The 21439-nt window shown below is 39.0% G+C and overlaps 1 protein-coding gene across 4 annotated transcripts in view; it reads left to right on the top strand.

Annotated features, from left to right (window-relative positions):
• The window catches only part of pex5lb (peroxisomal biogenesis factor 5-like b), a 40583-nt gene that overhangs the window by 976 nt on the left and 18168 nt on the right, over window positions 1-21439 (top strand). For 2 of the 4 annotated variants that reach the window (XM_016440256.1, XM_016440255.1), the window contains exons 2-4: window positions 14254-14346; window positions 19938-20049; window positions 20392-20604. In XM_016440256.1, the coding sequence (XP_016295742.1) occupies window positions 14254-14346; window positions 19938-20049; window positions 20392-20604 (418 nt within the window). The remainder of the gene's footprint in view (window positions 1-14253; window positions 14347-19937; window positions 20050-20391; window positions 20605-21439) is intronic. The other 2 variants (XM_016440257.1, XM_016440258.1) reach the window with 2 other exon arrangements.

The raw sequence follows: 21439 nt of genomic DNA, 5'->3' as shown, positions 1-21439 counted from the left end.
GTACAATACATGGACCTAACCCTATCCCTATCCCTACCCCTAAACCTAACCCTACCCATAATTTATCCCTAAAATCAAAGGGAAACGATAGTTGAATAACAAGGGTGTAGAAGCACCTAACTCTGGTTGTAAGGCTGAAACTGACATTTTCTGTAAACTTATCCCTCAATTCTGATTGATTGCTTGGAATGTTGTTCCACGATCAACAAGGATGTTGATCCAATAAGACATGTTCCTGGATCAACATTTTTTGTTGATCCTGGATCAACATTATTGTCCAAAACATGGACCTAACCCTATCCCTATCCCTACCCCTAAACCTAACCCTACCCATAATTTATCCCTAAAATCAAAGGGAAACGATAGTTGAATAACAAGGGTGTAGAAGCACCTAACTCTGGTTGTAAGGCTGAAACTGACATTTTCTGTAAACTTATCCCTCAATTCTGATTGATTGCTTGGAATGTTGTTCCACGATCAACAAGGATGTTGATCCAGGAACATTTTGTACTTGGTGAAATCACGATCACCATATATGTACATGTATGTGTTTAGGTCCAAGTATGCACATGCCATTTATATCATAACAAAGTGGGTCTTAACATGTGTCAGCTCAGCGTTTTGAAGAACTTTAAGCTGTTTTAAATGCATTTATTTCCTTTTTCCTTAAAAAATAAGACTTTTCGTCAATTAAAAATGGATGAAACTAAAATGAGCATTGATGTCATGACCCCTGCATGACTGCTGGCTCAACATCAGTGTTTTGCACTTGGAAGGAATTTGACCTTCATAGAGTCAGATGAACTTAGATCTTGCCTGCTGCCATTCACATGACTGATGATGCTGCACTTGCCTTGCACTTCAGGGAGCTGCCATCAAGTGTGGTTTGCTTCCGAGTCTTCAAGATAAATGTGTCTTCTGTCTCCGCAAGCTGTAAATCTGAGTAGTATGGTATTAGACCACAGGTCTGTGTCACATTTCTCATGATCGGACAAAGGAAAATGTGTGTTTGCGTTTACTGTTTGAAATGTGTATTGTATGTTTGCAAGTAATTTGCTGCATCACGATTTGTGGCTACTTATTTTCCTGTCTGGTACTTTACATGTGCAGTACGAAGGAACAGTTGTGATGTTTTTAAATATTTTTTAAAATTTCAAGTTGTGTTTAAAGGCTCAAATGGTGCTGGTTTATGGATGTTACACAAGCTTCCCACAGATCTCTGCCACTCACAGCACTGCATGCCCTGAATCTACATATAAGACACAGAGAGCAGGGTTGCCAGGTTTTCACAACAAAACCCGCCCAATTGCTACTCAAAACTAGCCCAAAACTAGCCCAATCGCATTTCGAGGGGGGCTCCCCATTAAAAATCAAGTTACGGGGGGTAAAATACATGTTTTTGGCGGGGTTCCCCTGGTAAAATTCGCACTCCAGGGGCTAAATATCACATTATCGGTGTCGCTTTAACTCTCGGACATGAAAAACAACCTACGGCAACAGTGATAAAGTGGCCCAATTCCACGGGAAAACCACGGACTTGGCAACACTGACAGAGAGTGACTACTTATATAAGGACGAACTTTAAATTTTCCTAAATTCTCAGATGAGAGAGTGCGTTTGAGAGGATGCCCTTATGCCCACCTGAAACTCTTTTGACATTACTATGCCCATGTACACAATAGTTGAGGCTTTGCCTTCTGAAGGTACATTAGTTCAGCCTTGCATGGGGTTGTGAGAGACTGAAAAAGAGAAGTGAGAGAAAGCCCTTTGATGTGCTTTTCTCTTTTTATCAGAGAATTCTGTGCTTGGAATGCAGCTTTTGTCACAATTATGTTAGCCGGCTTAGATGTGTGGTTATTAAGCGTTTGAGAGTGGTAGAAAGCAAATTTAAAAGAAAAATTAAAACATTTTTAGATATTCATGGCATTTAGCCATACAGCTGTGCGTTTCCCATACACCGGCAGAACTCGTTGCTTAACCCCCATATTAAGATCCATCAATAGAAAAATGAACGAACTATTTCCCGAACTGTCACTGTTTCCCGAAACATACCTCTGTCACACCTCTGTCATTTGAACCACATTAATGATGAACCACCTTAATGATGTCACATGCAGGTGAAGTAATAACATTTTCCTAAAGACAGCCAGTCACACCTCAGCGATACATTCGTATAAACCCCCACCCCAATTGTATTGTGATTCGTTTAACATCTCAACTGAATTGAATGGTCACATATTTTCATCGATTTTCAACCAGCCCAGGGTGCATCGTTACATCCCTACATTTCATACTAACAAGAAACTATATGCTTCTAACTGAAATTTGAGAACTGTAGTTGCAATCACACAGTTTTCAGTCCTATTTGGCAGTGTTCCTTGGAACTATGGGAAACAACTGAATGTTGATAACAATGGAATAGTCGATTATAGTTGACTAACAATACACATCTCAGCATAGCACAAATTAATTAAAATAAAAATGAATGCTGAAAAATGCTGAACAGTAACATTAATGAATTATTTTGGCACATAATCTGTTTGCAGCCTTTTGTTAATTGTCTTGTTCATGTATCGTCTCCATGGAGTGTCTTAAAAGAAACCAATTATTATTGCTACAAAACCCAATTAAGCACCAATGAAAGGAGCCATAGTTATCGAAGGAACATTGTATTTTTTCATAATTTAGTTTAAAAGTTCTTGAGTTGCACCTGACAATTTTACCCTGAGAAGGAATATAACAATGAAGAGTATGGTGGGAATTTCCATCTTATGAGTTTAACCTCTGTAAAATAGCTTGCATGAAAAAATAAAAAATAAAAAAAACTAATAGTGACAATGGGTCAACACACTCAATATAAACTTAAGGTTAACAAAAAACACATTTTAGTATGGCTGCACGATTTGGGGAAAAAAATCAAATTGCGATTTTTCTGGTTAAAATTGTGATTTGCGATTTCAAATGTGATTTTTAAAGGGGTCATAGGATGCCCATTTTCCACAAGTTGATATGATTCTTTAAGGTCTTAATGAAAAGTCTGTAACATAGTTTGGTTAAAATTTCTCAATGGTAGTGTAAAAAACACTTTTTACCCTGTCAAAAACAGCTCTTTTCAGATCAAGCCGTTTTTGTAGCATTTTCCTTTAAATGTTAATGAACTCTGCTGACCCCGCCCCTCTCTTCCGAGCTGCTCTCAGAGAGACTGTACTAGTTACTTGGAAAAAAGTAATCTGATTACGTAACTCGCGTTACTTGTAATGCGTTACCCCCAACACTGACGACTGCTATGTTCATTATTACATCCAACAACAGTCGCTCAGGAGTCATTCTAGTCTACATCTGCTCCTCAGTCGCTTAGGAGTCATTCTTGTCTACATCTGCTCCAGCGGTGAAACAATGGCGGACTGATGACAGCTCACTCAGGGTGGGTCTAAGGTAAGACACCAGTCCAGTCTGTGCTGAAACGCTACTGTCAATCAAACTACTGTGGGAGGGGTCACACAGACAGGCATCTGAGATCGGCTCGATTTGAGAAAGGGTAAAACGTTTAACCAGATAAAAAAAAAAACACTGGGTGGATTTTTATAATTATAGGGCGGTTGTGTACACACACTGCCAACACACATTTCAGTTCAAACAACTTGTAAAAGTGCATGTAGCATCCTATGACCCCTTAAAAACAAATTAACAAAAAAAAAAATAATAATAATTAGATAAAAAAGTTAATGAGAAGAACAATAATAATTTTATTTGACAGAAAACGACAAACGACAAGTTTTACAAACAACTGCAGGGTTATTTGTTTACATGCAAAATCTTTGACAGTAATTTATTAGTTTTTATCAAGAGGTATGTAAAGTCAAAAAACAGTCCATGTCTTTAATATGAAATATGAGCCTTTTATGCACCTACAGGGGGAAAAACATCTCCTGTACAATTCTATACAATGGAGAAAAACGTGGATTATCATGTTTACTTCAAATTTCTTTAGAGAGAAGTATTATTTTTCCTCTATTAAAATTATATTATTGCCTTTATTACAGTATAGAATATATTCTCTTTCTCATTCTGTAATAAGAAGCGACACCAGGTCACAAAATTAAGTTATTTCAAACACTTGACTGATGTTGTGGGGTAAAAACATTTTTCTCTTTTGTTGTATAACAGGTTAATAAATGCTTCTCATTACGTTTGGGAGGATGTTTGGCGCGTGTTGCTTTTTCAGATGCATGTTAAAAGCGACTCAAACTCACACAGTACTTGCAGAGATGGAGCAGCATTTACTACTGACTCTGTGCAAATATTTATTTAATAAAAAAATCGCAGCCTTTGCAATTCAATAATCGCATTAAGCCAAATCGTGATATCGGTTCGATTTCAATTAATCATGCAGCACTACTTTTTAGTTTTTAAAAGGAGTGTTGTTGCCTTGGAGAAAATCATAAATATATCTCAAGCAATAATGTAGAAGGAAAAAAAAACTGATTGGGACTTTATCATGATAAGAAAACAGAAGCGCTTATTGTAACAATTAACACAGTAGTGATGTGACAGCTTTTTTCTTTCACACAACGAGCCATATCAAATCCACTAGAAATGTAGAGAATCTGACTGATGGATGGCCAGCAGCCTTCAAGATAAGTGTGGTCTCAGTTGGAACATTAGAAATGAGATGACTGCTTGTGAAAGTCAATGAAAGATAAAACGTACCATAAAACATTGATCAACAGACATTGTGCACTCATTTAGCTCACAATGTTCCAGTAACCTGAGATATTTTCAAATTGTCACCAATAGTGAGCCCTATAGATAGAGCATTATTGGATGGCTTATCATTAATTGTGCTGAACTTGCCAATTTCAATGTATGCTAATGGATATATCACATTCATGAACTCAGTACCACAGTATACTTAAATGTCATTGAATCCTGGGAGAACTGAAGGCAGGCCACATATACTTGCTCACTATGGAATTCATTCTCTCCTGCCTTCAAAAAGTGGGTCAGATGTGAACCCTAAGGCAGGTTGCGCTTCACTGCAGCTTAAACTGCTAATCACTTAAAGCATCTGGATTTGGCTGATGACACAGCAGCTGTCGTGCCACTTTTCCTGAGCTGAATCACGCATCACAGACCACATACTACCATCTGACACAGCAGCCACGGTGGATGGCACACATATTCCCATATTCCCTGGTGAAAGTAGGTGCAAAACGCAGAGGATTATTGTAAATTGAAAAAATGCACAGTGCAAATAGCACAGGGTTTTTCTCTTTGACCTATAAGGGTGCCACACAGATTAAACTTGCATCATGTCTGGCCTTCAAATAATATCTATTGTCTCATGGTTTGCGTAAATAAGCTCTAGCCAAACATTTTCCTCTTGTCACTATGAAGAGACAATTGCATGGATACATATAAAACTGGGGCTTTTGTCTAACTTTGAGTAGAGTGTGGTTGCTGAAGGTATGATTAATGCTAATAAGCCTCTGGTGGGCCACAGCGGGGCCGACACTGACCTCGGATATGAGCAAAGATTGATGCAGCCTTAGGCTGCTTAATTCTCCAAGGTATTGCTTGGAGGAGTTTCAAGGTAACATTTTTTTTGTTCTTACTAGAAGCTGTGATCTTTGCTTGATATGTGAGCAGTAAACTAGAAGTTTGGAATTATGTTTTCTTCCAGCTATGAAGGAATCACAAGTTTAGCATGTACGTGTGAAGCCTGTTTAATACTGAATGAGTCATAAGTTTGATAAAGGAGAAGTGGTATGGAATGCAAAAATCTGTGAAAACAATAGCTTTATAGGATGTTCTGGGATAGGTACCTATTTGGGTATGATTTCCCCCCCTCTGGTTTATGCATCCCTGCCTCTGCTGAATTATAAAACCGCTGGATAAAAACATCCAGCGATCTCGCTCTGAGGTCCCGATCTAACTCAGATAATTCGCGATATGCGCTTTGAAGTCCCATTCTGAATCAAATGATTCGCGATCCGCGATCCGATTGGAGCGCTTCGAAAAGTTTCAAAAAGCTGAGTTGATACTGTGTTCTTTGTTCGCTTTCTCTATATAATTTATTCGTTGCTTGAATAACCGTGGAAATGAAATCATTACAATTAATAGGCCTAACTTATTACAATGTTTTTAATAGATTGTGATCACGTTAAATACAGTTTCCGTCGTATTAAAAGCATTTCATGACATGACACCTATTAAATGGTACTTGCCTAAAAAGACGGGTTTATGATGTGTGTTATTAACAGATTACACTAACATTAGGTTACTTAGGCTATAGCCTTACCCTTACCTTCCACCTATGGAGAGAGAAAAAAGTTTTCAAAAGCATCCCCCGAACAATATATAGAACAATTTAAAATATTGTATCAATGCATTCTATGGCACCTTTAATGGCGATTCCTGATGACAGTGCTGCTCGGTGCATTTGTTGTCTGTGTACAAGCTGGTTTTGAAAGAAAAAATAACTTGCTTGTTCAAAACTGCACTTTAGTGGGCCTATTTTTCAATTTAAAAGTCTTTAGTGCTGACTCGTAAAACAGTCTCTTGTCGCCATCAAATGGCGGAACAATGTAACTAAAATCATCACGAACACACACTGTTTCCCATTAAATACTATTATGTATATAAAATATTATTTATTGAATGTTTAATAATCCAAAATCACCATCACGAACACACACTGTTTCCCAATATTAAATATTATGTATATAAAATATTATTTATTGAATAATAATGTTTAATAAACAACAACAAAAGCCATCATAAAAGTTGCTAGGCAATTCAGTCAAAAGTACAAAGGCAGCACTCTGATATACAGCATTGAAGAACCATGAGATTTTGCCAAAACTATTTGCTCTGGAACAAATAATAGATGAGACCAAAGACTGCCCATTAGATTTACCCAAAACAAATTTGCATCTCATGTTTAACCACTATAGAGACATCAGAGCCAGCGGTAAATTCCAGAAGATCTGGCTGAGGTGAGGCACTCTCTCTGCGGGTTTATGAGCGCTGAATGGCCGCTGATGTCCATGATATTTGAAGTCCAAACAAGTACATTCTCGCCTAAAAAGCTCTTAAAACTACATTCTGTGGCACAAAAGAGTATTATTTAAAAAATTATTGTGGATTTGGGCGTCCGGCATGACACTCGCTGTGAGAAATACGCCAAAGAGTGATACATGATACAAACGGTGAAGCGGTTGGAGGAGCTCTGTTATCACTCTAATATTGCACTCTTATCAGCCAGTCAGATTCGAGGACCAGAAAGAAATGTTGTGTATATATATATATATATATATATATATATATATTAGGGTTGTGCTGATAGATGATAGTACTGTGTATCGACGATAATCAGAGATATCACTTGTGGCTGATGCCTTTCACGATATCATGATGATGATGATGATGATTATTATTATTATTATCAGGCTAGTATTATTATCTAATTAATAATATTAGGGCTTATTTGTTCCATCATATTTCTTCTTGCGCAGTTTTACAGTGTTGTACGTTATAACCAATCACACACACGATTCTGTTGAGTTTATGAATGCAATGGCCAATCAGAGGCATTCAGACTAGTCATCGCTGTAACACCGGAATTTTGTTGTTCAGTTCATGTGCGCTGTGACTGAATTCTGCTTGCTTGTAAATTCTCTCATCATAAACAACAGAGTGCAGATGTATGTGCAATGTAAGTATACGAGATTTATTCATCATACAGTGTAGATTGTAATTATAATGGGAGTCAGTGGTGATGTTCTTTTATAATGTAAATGTTCTTTGCTTTTCTGTAGCTGCTGTGTGAATAACTGAGGAAATGTAAGGATTCTAATTAGTAACTTAGAATGTTTTTATTAAATTGTGATCATGTTGAATATAAATTCAGATCATATTAAAATATTTTATGACATGACATCCATATGCTACTTGACTAAAAAGATATAATGTCTAGATTACACTAACATTAGGCTGCTTTTAGCTGTACCCTGGAGTTGGTCCACTCTTCGGCTATGAAACTTAGTAAGTAAATAATTAAATTAATTCAATTAGCATAACGTGTATCTGCAATCTCACAGGCTGACTATAGGACTATATGACTATGGAGCATATCGGCTAACACACACACACACACACACACACACACACATATATATATAATTTATTTATTTATTTATTTCCCCAGGAAAATGTAATTAGTCATGTTGAAATGTAAAAAACACTACTGTCACAATGCAGTTCGTTTACTTGGATTAATACATTTGTATAATTACATTTTAGAGCTATCCAGTGTAAATAGAATCCATTGCTAATACGAGATTTGAAAAGGGAGGAAAAAAAAGTTCGTCAAAAGACGGGATCGAACCCGGGTCGATCGTGTCAAAAAGCCGAGGGCACGCACTTATCCATCTGCGCCGCTGGAGCTGATGATTTACAGCTACTTTTAACTAAATGTAAATAGACACCCCGTATTTTTTATTCCAGAGTAAGGGCAATTCATACAATACATTTAAACTGAGCTACTTTAATACCATCTCCGAACTTTCTACTAAATGAATTGTATGAATTGCCCTTACTCTGGAATAAAAAATACGGAGTGTCTATTTATAGTTAGTTAAAAGTGACTGTACATCATCAGCTCCAGTGGCGCAGATGGATAAGTGAGTTCCCTTGACTTTTTGACGCGATCGACCTGGGTTCGATCCCGCCTTTTGCCGAACTTTTTTTTTCTCCCTTTTCAAATCTCGTATCACATCGTAAAAGCATTTATTTTCAATAAAAATTAAGGAAATAATCAAAAAGTTGAAAATAAAATATCGGGTAGGGTTAGGGTAGGTGTAGGGAGGGCTTTTGTCCCAATAAGGTGGCATCCATTTAATAATTTGAATTAAAATTAAAATTTACACAAGTTATTATTGCATACTGTTTTATAATGTATTACAATGCTGAGGTGCAGGATGTCTCGTCCAGTCAGCGGTGAGTAATCCCAAACCAATGGCGTGGTCTCAAACTATACCTACCTTTTCCGATTTGTCTGATTTGTCGTTGTGTTTTCTGACTTGTAAAATTGTTTTCGGATTTGTGGTTGTGTTTTCTGACTTGTTATTTTGTTTTCGAATTTGTCATTGTGATTTCTGACTTGTTATAATGTTTTCTGAATTGTTGTTGTGCTTTCTGAATTGTTATTTTGTTTTTTAGACTTGCATTTGCGTTTGTAATTTGTTATTTTGTTTTCAGAATTGTGATCTGCTTTGCACTTCTCGGCCACCGTACTATCCCCCTCTCTGGACATAATTGGTGGAGTTTAACCTAGTTCAGCTCCATCCCTATGGACCTAATGGGTGGGGAGATATTTTGCGATAGGGTTAGGGTGTGGTTGGACCATCTAGCTCCACTATTATGTCCAGCGAGGGGGAGCTGGACGACAGGCTCCACCAGTGAACAGCCTTTCACAGACATTTGGTGAGCGCTAATTTCAAACCCTACGTTTGAACTTTAACTCACTCTGTAGCTTTCTTTTAAAAGTTGTCTTTTAACATAATTAGAGGAGTAGCTGAGCTCTGTTATTAGCAGGTTGTCCAATCCTTCGAGGCTTTAGCTTTAGCTAATTTGAGCAGGCATATAGCAAAATGGATAATTAGATATGCAGATATATGATGTATAAATAGGCTAGTTAGATAAGCTGATTAGATACCAAAATCTGTTTATGTCCAATTTAAAGTCTTAGACATAACAGAAGCTAGATGTTTCAGTTATCTGTGCTATAGATATGATGTGCTGAAATTACAGTCATTTACAGCTTGTGTTAGCATTTCCTACAATTCCTCTGCTTGCAGATCCTTTCTTTGGTGTGATCATCTTTCACCCAGTCAACACAACCTGAGTCCATCACCATGTGTGAGAACTGAATTTATTACCTCACAAAGGAGACACTGCACATTCTTTTCTATAGTCACAATTGTTTAACTTTTTTATACATAAAATTGTCCTGTGCACACAGGATATATCCTTGCATTAGTAAACGAAAATATTCTTTAATGTCATTTCAGTTGAATACAGAAGCCCTAAGAGGCCATGGATTATTATTATTTTTCTTTCTTGTTTTCTCATGATCACAACATAAGATTTGTTCTCATGATTTCGACATAACAAAAGTTACTTCCTTGTTATCACAACTGAATTTTTTCTCGACATAACTATAAAAATGTTTTCTCATGATGTCCGACCTGTTATCCGACAGCAGCACTGTAGACTAACCAAAGTAATAAAATACACAAATATAAAAAAACAATGTTGTCATCAATTCATAAGTCTTTTTAATCTGTTTTGATCAGAAGCTGTCCTATAGCAACTGTCAGATAGTCTATCCTACGTGATGAAATTAACAAACAAATTATGAACTAATATCTTTTTATTTCAAAAGGATGAGGAAAACAAAGTGGGTTGAATCCAAGGAGCTCTAAAAGAATTGAAATAGTTGCATCTGCTGTATCCATCTGAAGGCACTCCACCTGTGCTTGTGGTGTTAAATGTTAGGTTGTTTGACCATTTAAAAATGTTAACTGCACAAATCAAATGTTTAGTGTATTGTCTCTGAAATAAAGTGGCAGTGATTGATTAGAATGTATTAATTCATTTATTGTAGACTTTATTATAACTGAAGCAAAATCTTTGCTGATATATCAACAAAATTAACAACAAATAAGAGCTCATGGTTTATCTTTTGATCAGATGAGCCTGAAAGTTGTACATCTGTAACAATTATTTTAAGAAATAAACTACATGGGATAGGGTTAGGTTTAGGAGTAGGTTCAGGGTTAGTACCTACTATAATAAGTACATAGTATGTACATGAGTAACAGGACTGTAAAATAAAGTGCAACCAATAAAATGATAATCTGTGCTTGAAAACAGAGCGTTTGTTTGAGTATAAAAACAATAAATGTTTTAAGATTTAAGTATAGATTTTTTAAAGGGGTCATATGACGTTGCTAAAAAGAACATTATTTTGTGTAATTGGTGTAATGCAATGTGTTTATGCGGTTTAAGGTTAAAAAACACATTATTTTCCACATTATGTACATTATTGTTTCTCCTCTATGCCCCGCCTTTCTGAAACGCGTCGATTTTTACACAGCTCATCGGTCTGAAAAGTGAGGTGTGCTCTGATTGGCCAGCTATCCAGTGCGTTGTGATTGGCCAAATACCTCAAACGTGTGACGGAAATGTTACGTCACTTACCATACTGTGATGCAGTGTCCCGGCGCGACGAGACAAAACCAGCGTGAACATTTGGGCGGCGTTATGCAAATCTTCCCACATAGTGACGTAGGTATGTGGGGGCGTGTTAACTTAGAACGAGCCATTTTAGGTAGGCGTGGTTGACTCTTAACTTTTATAAAGACTATCTTTTTGGATTTGAGACTTTAGTCTTTGCAACTTTTTAGATCTTCTTTATGCACCAAGAGCTTGTAATAAGCGCACTACTTCCCCAAACAATTCTGGGAACAGGTCATGTCACTCTTCCGGACTTTATTGTAATTCATAAACTGTAGTGGCTCTATAATCTTTTTAGGACCCTGTAGGGTCAGTAGTACAAACAATGATAAATCATTCAATACCAACCAATCACATCAATGTCTGAATCAGTGGGTGACCCCAAAAGCCTTACATAATCTTGTGTTGTTACTCATGGTTTAGAAATAAATCATTTATGTTTTAAATGTTTTAGGGTTTTAGACAATATTAGAAAATCAAAGATTCATTGTTTCTGAAGTTTAGATTTCTGCCCATTTTTTCCCATGTTTAAATTGAATGGGATGGTGTGTCCCACATATGCTCTGTTGCAAAACCCTCTTAGTATGTTCTAAAGGTCAGTTATGAGCTTGATGGAGTAGTTGTCAAGATTGAAATGACGTGAAATGGGTTTTTGGGAACAGTACGTTAATAAAGAGATAGATGGATGATCACAGACAGACTCGACAGAAACCTCACAGAGAGAAAAGCCAGCACAGTGGACATAAATACCTGACATTTCCCCCTAAATAAAGGCTGTCTTTTACTATATGGTTTGTGTTATCTCCTTTAGTCCTTAGCTCACTTTGAAACAATAATATTCTGCTGAACAAATGCCTGACCTCTTATAATGAATAATGTGAGTGAAGACCAGTTACCTACAAAACAAAGCTACATATTTGGGTTATATTAGATATTACTCAAGAAAAGGACCATGTCATTCATGTGTTCACAAAATTTGGGATGTCTTTAACGCCAAAAGCAAACTGAGAAAGAAGATATAAACATTCCTGTTCTCTCTCTTAAAGGGTTAGTTCACCTAAAAATGAAAATTTGCTGCCAATTTACTTAACGTCGGGCCATCCAAGATGTAGATGACATTTTTTCTTCAGTAGAACAGTAAAGAAGATTTTTAGCTGAAACCATGGTACTTGGTGATTTATAAAATGCAAGTCAGTTGCTGCCTGTTTTTGAGAATTAAAAAAGCATATCAAGGAACACAAAATTAATACCCCTGGCTTAGGGCTGTGCAAAAAATCGAATGCGATTTTCATGCGTATCTCGTCAGTAAAGCCGCTTCTGGTGATTAGTCACGTTCAAAATCGGCAATGAATCGCCTGCGATTTTGAACGCGATTTTGTGTAGCTTGTCAGTGAACTACGGCTCTGTGTAGTAAATGCCGCTCCATCTGAAAGCACGTGCTGGAGATTTACTACTAATCACCAGAAGCGGCTTTACTGACAAGATTCGCATGAAAATCGTATTTGATTTTTTGCCCAGCCCTACCCTGGCTTTTTTGGTTTACATGGAGTGATGTTTAATAGTGCACTCAAATATTTCAATTATGGCCCATTTAAGACACAACTAGGCTAAGTTTTAACATATGCACAGCTGGTTCAGCTGGCCTGAGAATATAACAGAGACATGAGGTGGGCTTTTTCAGCTTTGGCCTGTAAGCATTCACTTAGAAACCACCTTGCACAACCTATCATCTACTCATGAGCACCCCTAGCAAGCACATAGCAACAACTTTGTAATCACCCTCAACACCCAACAATCATACGCATTTGTAATAAGGTTAAATACGTTTAAAACACAAACTTATTGATAGCATCTTTTTTGAAAGATCTTTTGTTTCTTAGAAGTCCCCAGAGTTTAAAAACATTTCTTTTTGATGCTTTTTGTTGCTGGACCCTGGAGTGTTGCATTAGAGGTTCACTTCATTGGTCACTATAAAACAGCACAGTTAGATTATCTTGGATTGCAATATGGGAACAAATGTGTAGTTGTTCAACTCAGCAAATACATTGGGGTTTAAATGACATTCTGCAGTGTTAAACATTGCCAGTGAATTGCTTCCACTCCAGCTCTCAGTGTCCCAGTGGTGGCTTAAGTGCTTAGATCTGTCTGAGTGGCGTAGGGACTGTTAAAAGCACAGTTGTTAGCCCCATGTTTTTGGCTGGGGTCTAGTCAGTGTATCCCTGAATAGCGCAATGGTTTACTACTCTTATGTACTGTAGCATGTCTTTGTTGAGGATAAGTAGCTTTATGTTGTGGCAAAGTTTTGGCAATGATAACTGTTCTTCATATCAAATAGAACTTATTTATAGGGATGCACTAATATTACTGATAAGTGGATAATTATTTTGATGTTATGGCTGATAAATAGCCAGTATTAAATTATATACTAATTAGTATATACTAATTAAATAAATTAAAAAATAAAATGCTGAAAGCTAAAATCAGTTATTGTAGATGCTACACAGGAATTTAGGCATCGCTTGATACTTTTTAACATAAAGTTTACTTTTAACAGTGATATTTAATTTTAAAGTTATTAAACCATTCACACTTAAATTAACCGATTGTCTGATAAAAATAAATAATAAAAACTTATTTGCCAAAAAATACCGGCCAATAAACAATATCATACTGATATATAGTGCATCCCTAATTATTTATTTTGGGCTGTAGAATAGATGATAGCATGCTAATTATGCACATTGCTTTGTGTCAGTTGGGTAAATGTAACTTTTTTCAGCCAACAAAATATGGCTTAAAAAGCAAGAGGGTTTTTTTTTTCTTGTAAACCTGTAAATTATCAGAATTTCATTTGAATTGGTAATGTTTTAATAGTGTTTCTCAAGGAACCCGCAGAATTGCAGGAATTTGAACACAAACTGACACAACTCACTGTTGATTTCACTGTTGTAGGAGAAAGACTCTAGGGCGGTTGCTATGGTGCTGAAGGAGCTACCAAGTAAGGCATCCTCAGATGGAAATCCCCTGCTCACCGTGACAACCAAGGTGGGCTGAGCACATACACCCACCAACAGGGAGCACCAAGCGTGAGTGTGACTGTGTGAATAAGTTAAGTAACACCAAGAGCTTGGTGCACCCTGTTCTGAATATCCGTTAGTGTTACGTGACACACATGAGCCATATGTGTGGAAGTGCTGAAGTTGCTTCTTGTTGTTGAAAGCAAGCTGCTTTATGGGGTTCACACTAGATGATGTCATAAAGACCCATGAAAATGGGGTGGTCCTTTGAGACCGTCAGTGTTTCACGACACAAACAAGAGTGGCATTTGCTTTACGTGAGTGCTACTCTCCTCATAAGCAGCTGCAGAATGTTCTGTTGCTTAAATTTTATTTCTGTTTCTTGTTTTGGCTTTGAATCGCATGTACGTTTACTGTTTTATACCAAATCCAGAGCTGCATGTTCATGTTATTTGCTGTTTGCTCACACTTAGGGAATCGTTCATTTGCAGGAAGCAAATGAAATGTGGATGTAGAGTCTTGCTGCAATGTGGGGAGGCCTATGTTATTTATTTATTGTACTACCATTCTTCAGTTATATGAAGTTAATAAATGGATGTCATTTTTGGCTGTCTATAAAAGGTTTACCCAAATGTTGGAGGATTTTGTGATTTGGAGGGCTTGGTTCTATTCCACTGGGCATGTGGCAGAGAGCCATGCATTTCTCAATACATAGTGATGAGCTGCTCAATGGGGAATTTACTGCCAGTTACTGCTAAGAGCGTGTATTGTGAAATGGGCTGAAAAACACTTGCTATCTCATCCCTAACAAAAGACCAAGTGAAATTGAAAGTAATTGGTGAATTCTTGTACAATTTAGCCTAAATTAGGATACACAAAAGACAAAATTTTGAGCAAATCAATGACCTAAATAATTATAAATCAATGAGGAAGTTACTTCATACACAGGTATGAAACAGTTGAAAATAAAAATATGAAATTTAGATTTAGGATTCATAGGGGGGACTTAACTAAAAATGGACTGTACTCACTATTAGCACAATGCTGTTTTCACTTAAAGAATTTTGAAAATCAGGTAACAGTGCAAACTGCCATTTTAATGCTTGGTTTTGTTGGATGCAGCAGACTATTGAAGTCTGGCATACTTTACTTTATCATTCTTTAAAATGCAGAAAGTATACTCGACTGCTATTATGAATGTAACATGAACAAAAAAAACCCTATTAAATAAAATTACATTTACTGATTTTTTTCTGTGGGCAGTCATAGCACAATGTTAATATGCCAGACAAATAGCATTGCGTTTTCTGATAAGGCAAGTGTATAATAAGCCAAATTTGCATAAACTGGCATGTTTTGAAAAGTAAGACCATAAATATCTGCACATTTAGTTAAACAGGATTTTGATTCATTGATTTGTGTACTGTATACACATATGTATATTTTATTTTTACATGTAATGGTCTATTTTATTCTTGTAAACAAATCAATATATTTATGAAAATTTAGGCTATTTAGAAATGTCACTGAGTTACAGCATTGCATCAATTAAAAGATGCAATATGCTCGATAGTAAGTATCTGATTTTTTGGTCTGAATCATAGATTTCAATCATTACTACTACTATCCACAGGTAATAAGACACCCTCTGTGTTGTGAGATTGGATGATTTACTGTAAAGAATAATAATCTCAGTTCTAATTATTTCATGTTCTCACTGGAATGAGTATGTAATATGATGATGTAACACTAACATTTAAGGAGATTACTGGTTGCAGCAATCATTGGATTGGAAACATGAAGGTGTTGGAGAAACTAAAGCTAAGTGCTACATCTAATTTATGAGTCTTTTACTTTCATAACTGGTTTTCTTTACCAGTTAGCATTTTCTAAGGCACCAGGCTAAGCTGTTAGCTTGTGAACCAAACTAAAGGTGCAGTCACATTTATTATTGTTCCATGTGAGGACGAAAGTTTTTCCCACAGATTTCAGGGATCAAGTAGGTCATGCAAATTTGCCACTTTTGACCATGAACAGAAATCTTGATTTGTAAGTGACTTATGTGTGAAATTATAGTGTGGGCACTATTTGTCACAGTCTGCAGCTGGAGTGCCCAAGATGGCCACCAGAGGGCACTCCTGTGGTTTTGTGTGAGCGCATGGCTTGTGTTGTGTTTGTTTGGTGCCATGTTCTCTCTCCTGTCTTATTGTCTGTCCCCTCCTATCTTGTCACCTCATTATTGTTTCAGTTGCTCCACCTGTGTCTCCCTCGTTACCCTCCTCATTTATCTCCCTATTTATTCTCCAGGTGTCTGCAGTCCTGTGCTGATCTGTTGTTATATGTCAGAAGTACTTGTATGTGTGGTATGTACCTGCTGCTCTGCTTTGCTTTGCCTTGTTCCTGGCCTGCCTGCCTGCCTGCCTGCCTGCCTGTTTTTCCCCCTCGGGGTAGTTTTTGTTTGTTTTGTTTCATTTTATTATTAAAATACCCATTCTTCTCCTGCATTTGAGTCCTCGCCTCATCTCTCTTCCGGTACCGTGACAGAACGGATCAGCCTAATGAGGACTCAGCGGAGAATGGTCAACCTCCCACTGCCAGCCTCCACTACCAGCAGCCCCCTCTATCAACGTATGCTCCAATTATCAGCATTGAGTTCCCTCCAGCAACGGGGGACTGACCTGAGGGAATTCGCCTTGGAATTCAGGACTGCTGCGGAGGGGCTGGAGTATAATGATGCGGCTCTCAAGGATTTGATTTCTTATGCCCTTGATGAGCCCATCAGCACCTGGAGGAGGTACGGCACTGAGCACCTGTCTTTTGGGGCGTTTGTGGACTTTCTAGCCCACAATGGGAGACAGTCAGTTCCTGAACAGGAGGGGCTTTTTCCTGACATGGCCGCCTGTTCAGAGTCCCGTCACAAGATGGCCGCCAGTTCAGAGCCTCTTCACAGGAGAGCAGCCAGTCCGGAAACTCTTCACCGGGTGGGCCCAGGGCTTTTAAGGCTGGCTTTCAGTTTGGCAGACTTACCGCTGAGGTCTGTGCGAGCTGCTGGCATCTCTATGCTGTTAACAGGTTCGATGGTCCTGGAGAACCCAAGTCTGGTGGTCCTAGAGGACCCGACTCTGGTGGTCCCAAGTCTGATGGTCCTGGATGACCCGACTCTGGTGGTCCCAAGTCTAATGATCCTGGAGGACCTGACTCTGGTGGTCCCAAGTCTGGTGGTCCTGGAGGACCCGACTCTGGTGGTCCCAAGTCTGATGGTCCCAGAGGCCCCTAAGCCACCCTCTCCAGAACAGCCTGCCACAGAACAACCCACTCTCACTGCTACTGCCACGAGAGCCATTATTGAGCAGCCCGCTCTCCTTGTTTCGGCCATGGAGGCCGCCTCATAGCCGCTCGCTCTCACTGCTGTTGGCATAGAGGCCATTACTGAGCAACCTGCTCTCCTTGTCTCGACCACAGAGACCACTACAGAGCCACCCAATTTCTCTGCTGCTGCCTTAGTCAAGAAGGCCATCTTCGCTTTTCACCTCAGGGCTGTTCTGTGTGCATGGGCCGCTTCAAAGTTCACTCCAGCTTCCCAGGAACCTGCCTCAGAGTCCACTCAGGAGCCCACTCCAGTCCGGGAGCCTTCAGAGTCCACTTCAGAGTCTGCTCCAGTCCAGGAGCATTCAGTGTCCAGTTATGAACCCGCTTCAGTCCGGGAGCCTTCAGAGTCCACTCAAGAGCCCACTCCAGTCCGGGAGCCTTCAGAGTCCACTCATGAACTCGCTCCTGTCCGGGAGCCTTCAGAGACCACTCAAGAGCCAGCTCCAGTCAGGGAGTCTTCAGAGTCCACTCATGAATCCGCTCCAATCCAGGAGCCTTTAGAGTCCACTCATGAACTCGCTCCTGTCCGGGAGCCTTCAGAGAACACTCAAGGGTCAGCTCCAGTCCGGGAGCCTTCAGAATCCACTCCAGAGCCCGCTCCATGCCAGGAGACTTCAGGGTCTGCTCAAATTCCTCCCGAGGTGGCGACTTCTGCTGCAGAACCTTCCGAGGTGGCGGCATTTACTTCAGCTCCTCTCAAGTGGTGGTTCTCTTCTCCGCCTACTCTGCCCTGGTGGGCTTCAGCTCCGCCTGCTCCACTCTGGTGGGCTTCAGCTTCACCTGCTCCACCCTGGTGGGCTTACACTCCACCCTGGTTCCATGATCTACCTCAGGATACAGGTCCTCTTCCCCTACACGGGCCTGGCCCACCATCCCTCCCCCTAGTCCACCTCCATTCCGCCTCCCTCCTGGATTCCTTTGACATTTGGTGAACCGTCTGGAATCCACTCCTTAAGGGAGGGGTTATGTCACAGTCTGCAGCTGGAGTGCCCAAGACGGCCACCAGAGGGCACTCCTGTGGTTTTGTGTGAGCACATGGCTTGTGTTGTGTTTGTTTGGTGCCATGTGCTCTCTCCTGTCTTATTGTCTGTCCCCTCTCATCTTGTCACCTCATTATTGTTTCAGTTGCTCCACCTGTGTCTCCCTCGTTACCCTCCTCGTTTATCTCCCTATTTATTCTCCAGGTGTTTGCAGTCCTGTGCTGCTCTATTGTTATATGTCAGAAGTACTTGTTGTATGTGTGGTATGTAACTGCTGCACTGCTCTGCCTTGTTACTGGCCTGCCTGCCTGTTTTTCCCCCTCGGGGTAGTTTTTGTTCGTTTTGTTAAATTTTATTATTAAAAAGACCCATTTTTCTCCTGCATTTGAGTCCTCGCCTCATCTCTCTCTTCCGGTACCGTGACACTATTGACAGTAAAGCTTTTAGCCTGTGGAATTTTGCAAAAAAATTTTTGATAATGTGACTGCACCATAAACTGAAAAATCAAAGAATGTGAACCGTTTAATTTGACCATTTTTAACGTTTGTAGTATACTGTGACCACTGCCGTTGTTAAGTGGACAACCAGGAGCACTGTTCCGTGTCCTGTGATGACTGGGGTCCATTGAGGTCCTCTATGACAAATCTTACTCATTGAGCCCAGGGGAGAGGGGGACAACCTGGAAAAGTTGTGAATTTTAGTGACAGCCCTGACTGTGATTTGCAATATGTAATTACATTGATTAAATATTTTCATGACTAAGAAAAATATGTGGTGATTTTCTCTCATTTCCAATGAGGCACAAATAGACTACCAATGAAAAACTCTGGCCACTAGAATTGCTTTGGGGTCCAAGTGAGGTCTTTGCAGGGGGATAGTATCTTGCACAGCATTGGCATCTACCAACAGGGGCTAGCTGGTCCATGCTAACATGCCAAACCTTGACCGCCTTGACCACTGATAGCGTCACAGCATTTTCACTTTTGGGGCAAATCAACCTACAAGTGATCTACTTAAAAGTAGTTTCTGCCTATTAAACAGAGAAAAAGTATTTTAACAGTGTGGCTAAACAACAAAGAGGCTGAGATATTAAGGAAAAGGGGTATGACAAGAACTAGAAACAAGAACTTAAAATAAAAGACTGACTTGACCAAAAAAAAACATTAAATGGGAAACAAAATAAAAGTCTACATAAATGTTACAAATAAGATCAACATTTTGTGGAAATGGTTGCATGCTAAGTGAAAATTGTTTGGTTTATGTGTTGCAGTTGTGTAGTGAGCAGCAAGAGAGCCGTCCGTTACTCAGCCCTTCTATTGATGACTTCCAGAGTGAGAGCAAGAGTGATGGAGCCACACGGCCAGTCACCTCCAACACAGCAGGTTCCCCCATAATTACTGCTCTGTCATCTGTTCCTCCTCTCCTTCTCACTCATCTGCTCTTCTCCTCCTCTATCCCATAGCTGTTAGGCACAAAATGTTTTTTTTTATCCCTTGCTTACATAAAGTAGGTTTCAATTGGTGTTCCTTGGTATTTAGGCCTACTCTTTGTCCCAATTAATCCTTTAAACTCATTTCAAAATATTTTTTTTAGGTATCAGTTTTTCACTATTCATGATTGGAATTTTTCACCCATAAATATGTGTCATGGTTAATAAAATAAGAGAATACAGGTTTTCATTCTGGATGACTCTTGTTGGCAATGTTTTGTTCCATATTCTCTAGTCTTGTCTACAGCACTAGACTTGGTGGACTTGCGTGAACCTTGTGAGAGAAGGTGGAGTTGGGACAGATGGAGTCCCCATGGATCTCGTAAGAATGGTTTCTCTAAGAGTAGCCTTCGCAAGAAGAAGACTGAAGAGACGGAGCTAATCCAGGTGGAGACAGAGCCATCATCTCCCAGCCGTTCTAACCCAGAAAGAGCCTCATTAGATTCAGGTATATTGCTTGTTAATGAAAGATACTTTGGCAATGTTGTTCAAATTCACCATAATTCAATTAAGTTGTCAGTTGAGATTTTTTTTTTATGTCTTTTACTTTTGGTGCCATCAGAGGTTACTGAGACGTGATGGTGTGGACTTTACAATCTGATGCAAAATTTCTAAAAAAAAAAAATATTGGACAATGTGGTATTATGATGATTATGATCTACCTGGGTTGACCCAGACACCATAGATATGGTAGCTGTATCTCACTGCTGTTGCAAATTAGCTCAAAAGGGAAATGTATATAAATAATTACAATTAGGATTAATTACAATTATTTATATCAGCTGCCAGTAGTAACTGTAGCAGAATTAAATTGCCCTCAACTAATCTGTTCGTCCAGCGAACATTCAGTGTAAGTTCATATCAACTCTAGGAAAGGATATTTTCGTGGCCACAGAAAATACTTTCATACAGTATTAATGCATTAGAGCATGTAGCGAGGATCAAAATCGTAAAGGGACATTAATTTGCAAGGCAGAATCAGAAACTCATGTAATTTGTGCACAAGAGTTTTATTAACTAAACGCCAACACAAACCAGTGTAACAAACAAACAATCACTCATACATGGGAAAGGGCAAATGAGGCATGATGGATGAAACCATCAGGAAAAAACAGAGAATGAAGCTATTAAAAGAGTCAGTTAACCACCTGAGTGAAACCATCAGCGCCATTTTAGAACGGGGTCTACAGCTTATACTAAACCTCTGTTTCGTTTAGTTAAATGTACGATACTTGCATTGCCTTGGCCTGGAACGAGCGTACGGATGCAGTCTCGGATGAAAG

Source organism: Sinocyclocheilus anshuiensis, unplaced genomic scaffold (genome assembly GCF_001515605.1).
Source record: "Sinocyclocheilus anshuiensis isolate Anshui unplaced genomic scaffold, SAMN03320099.WGS_v1.1 scaffold327, whole genome shotgun sequence".
Classification (NCBI taxonomy): domain Eukaryota; kingdom Metazoa; phylum Chordata; class Actinopteri; order Cypriniformes; family Cyprinidae; genus Sinocyclocheilus; species Sinocyclocheilus anshuiensis.
The sequence above is the reverse complement of the archived record's forward strand: the minus strand, read 5'-3'. Positions and strand labels throughout refer to the sequence as shown.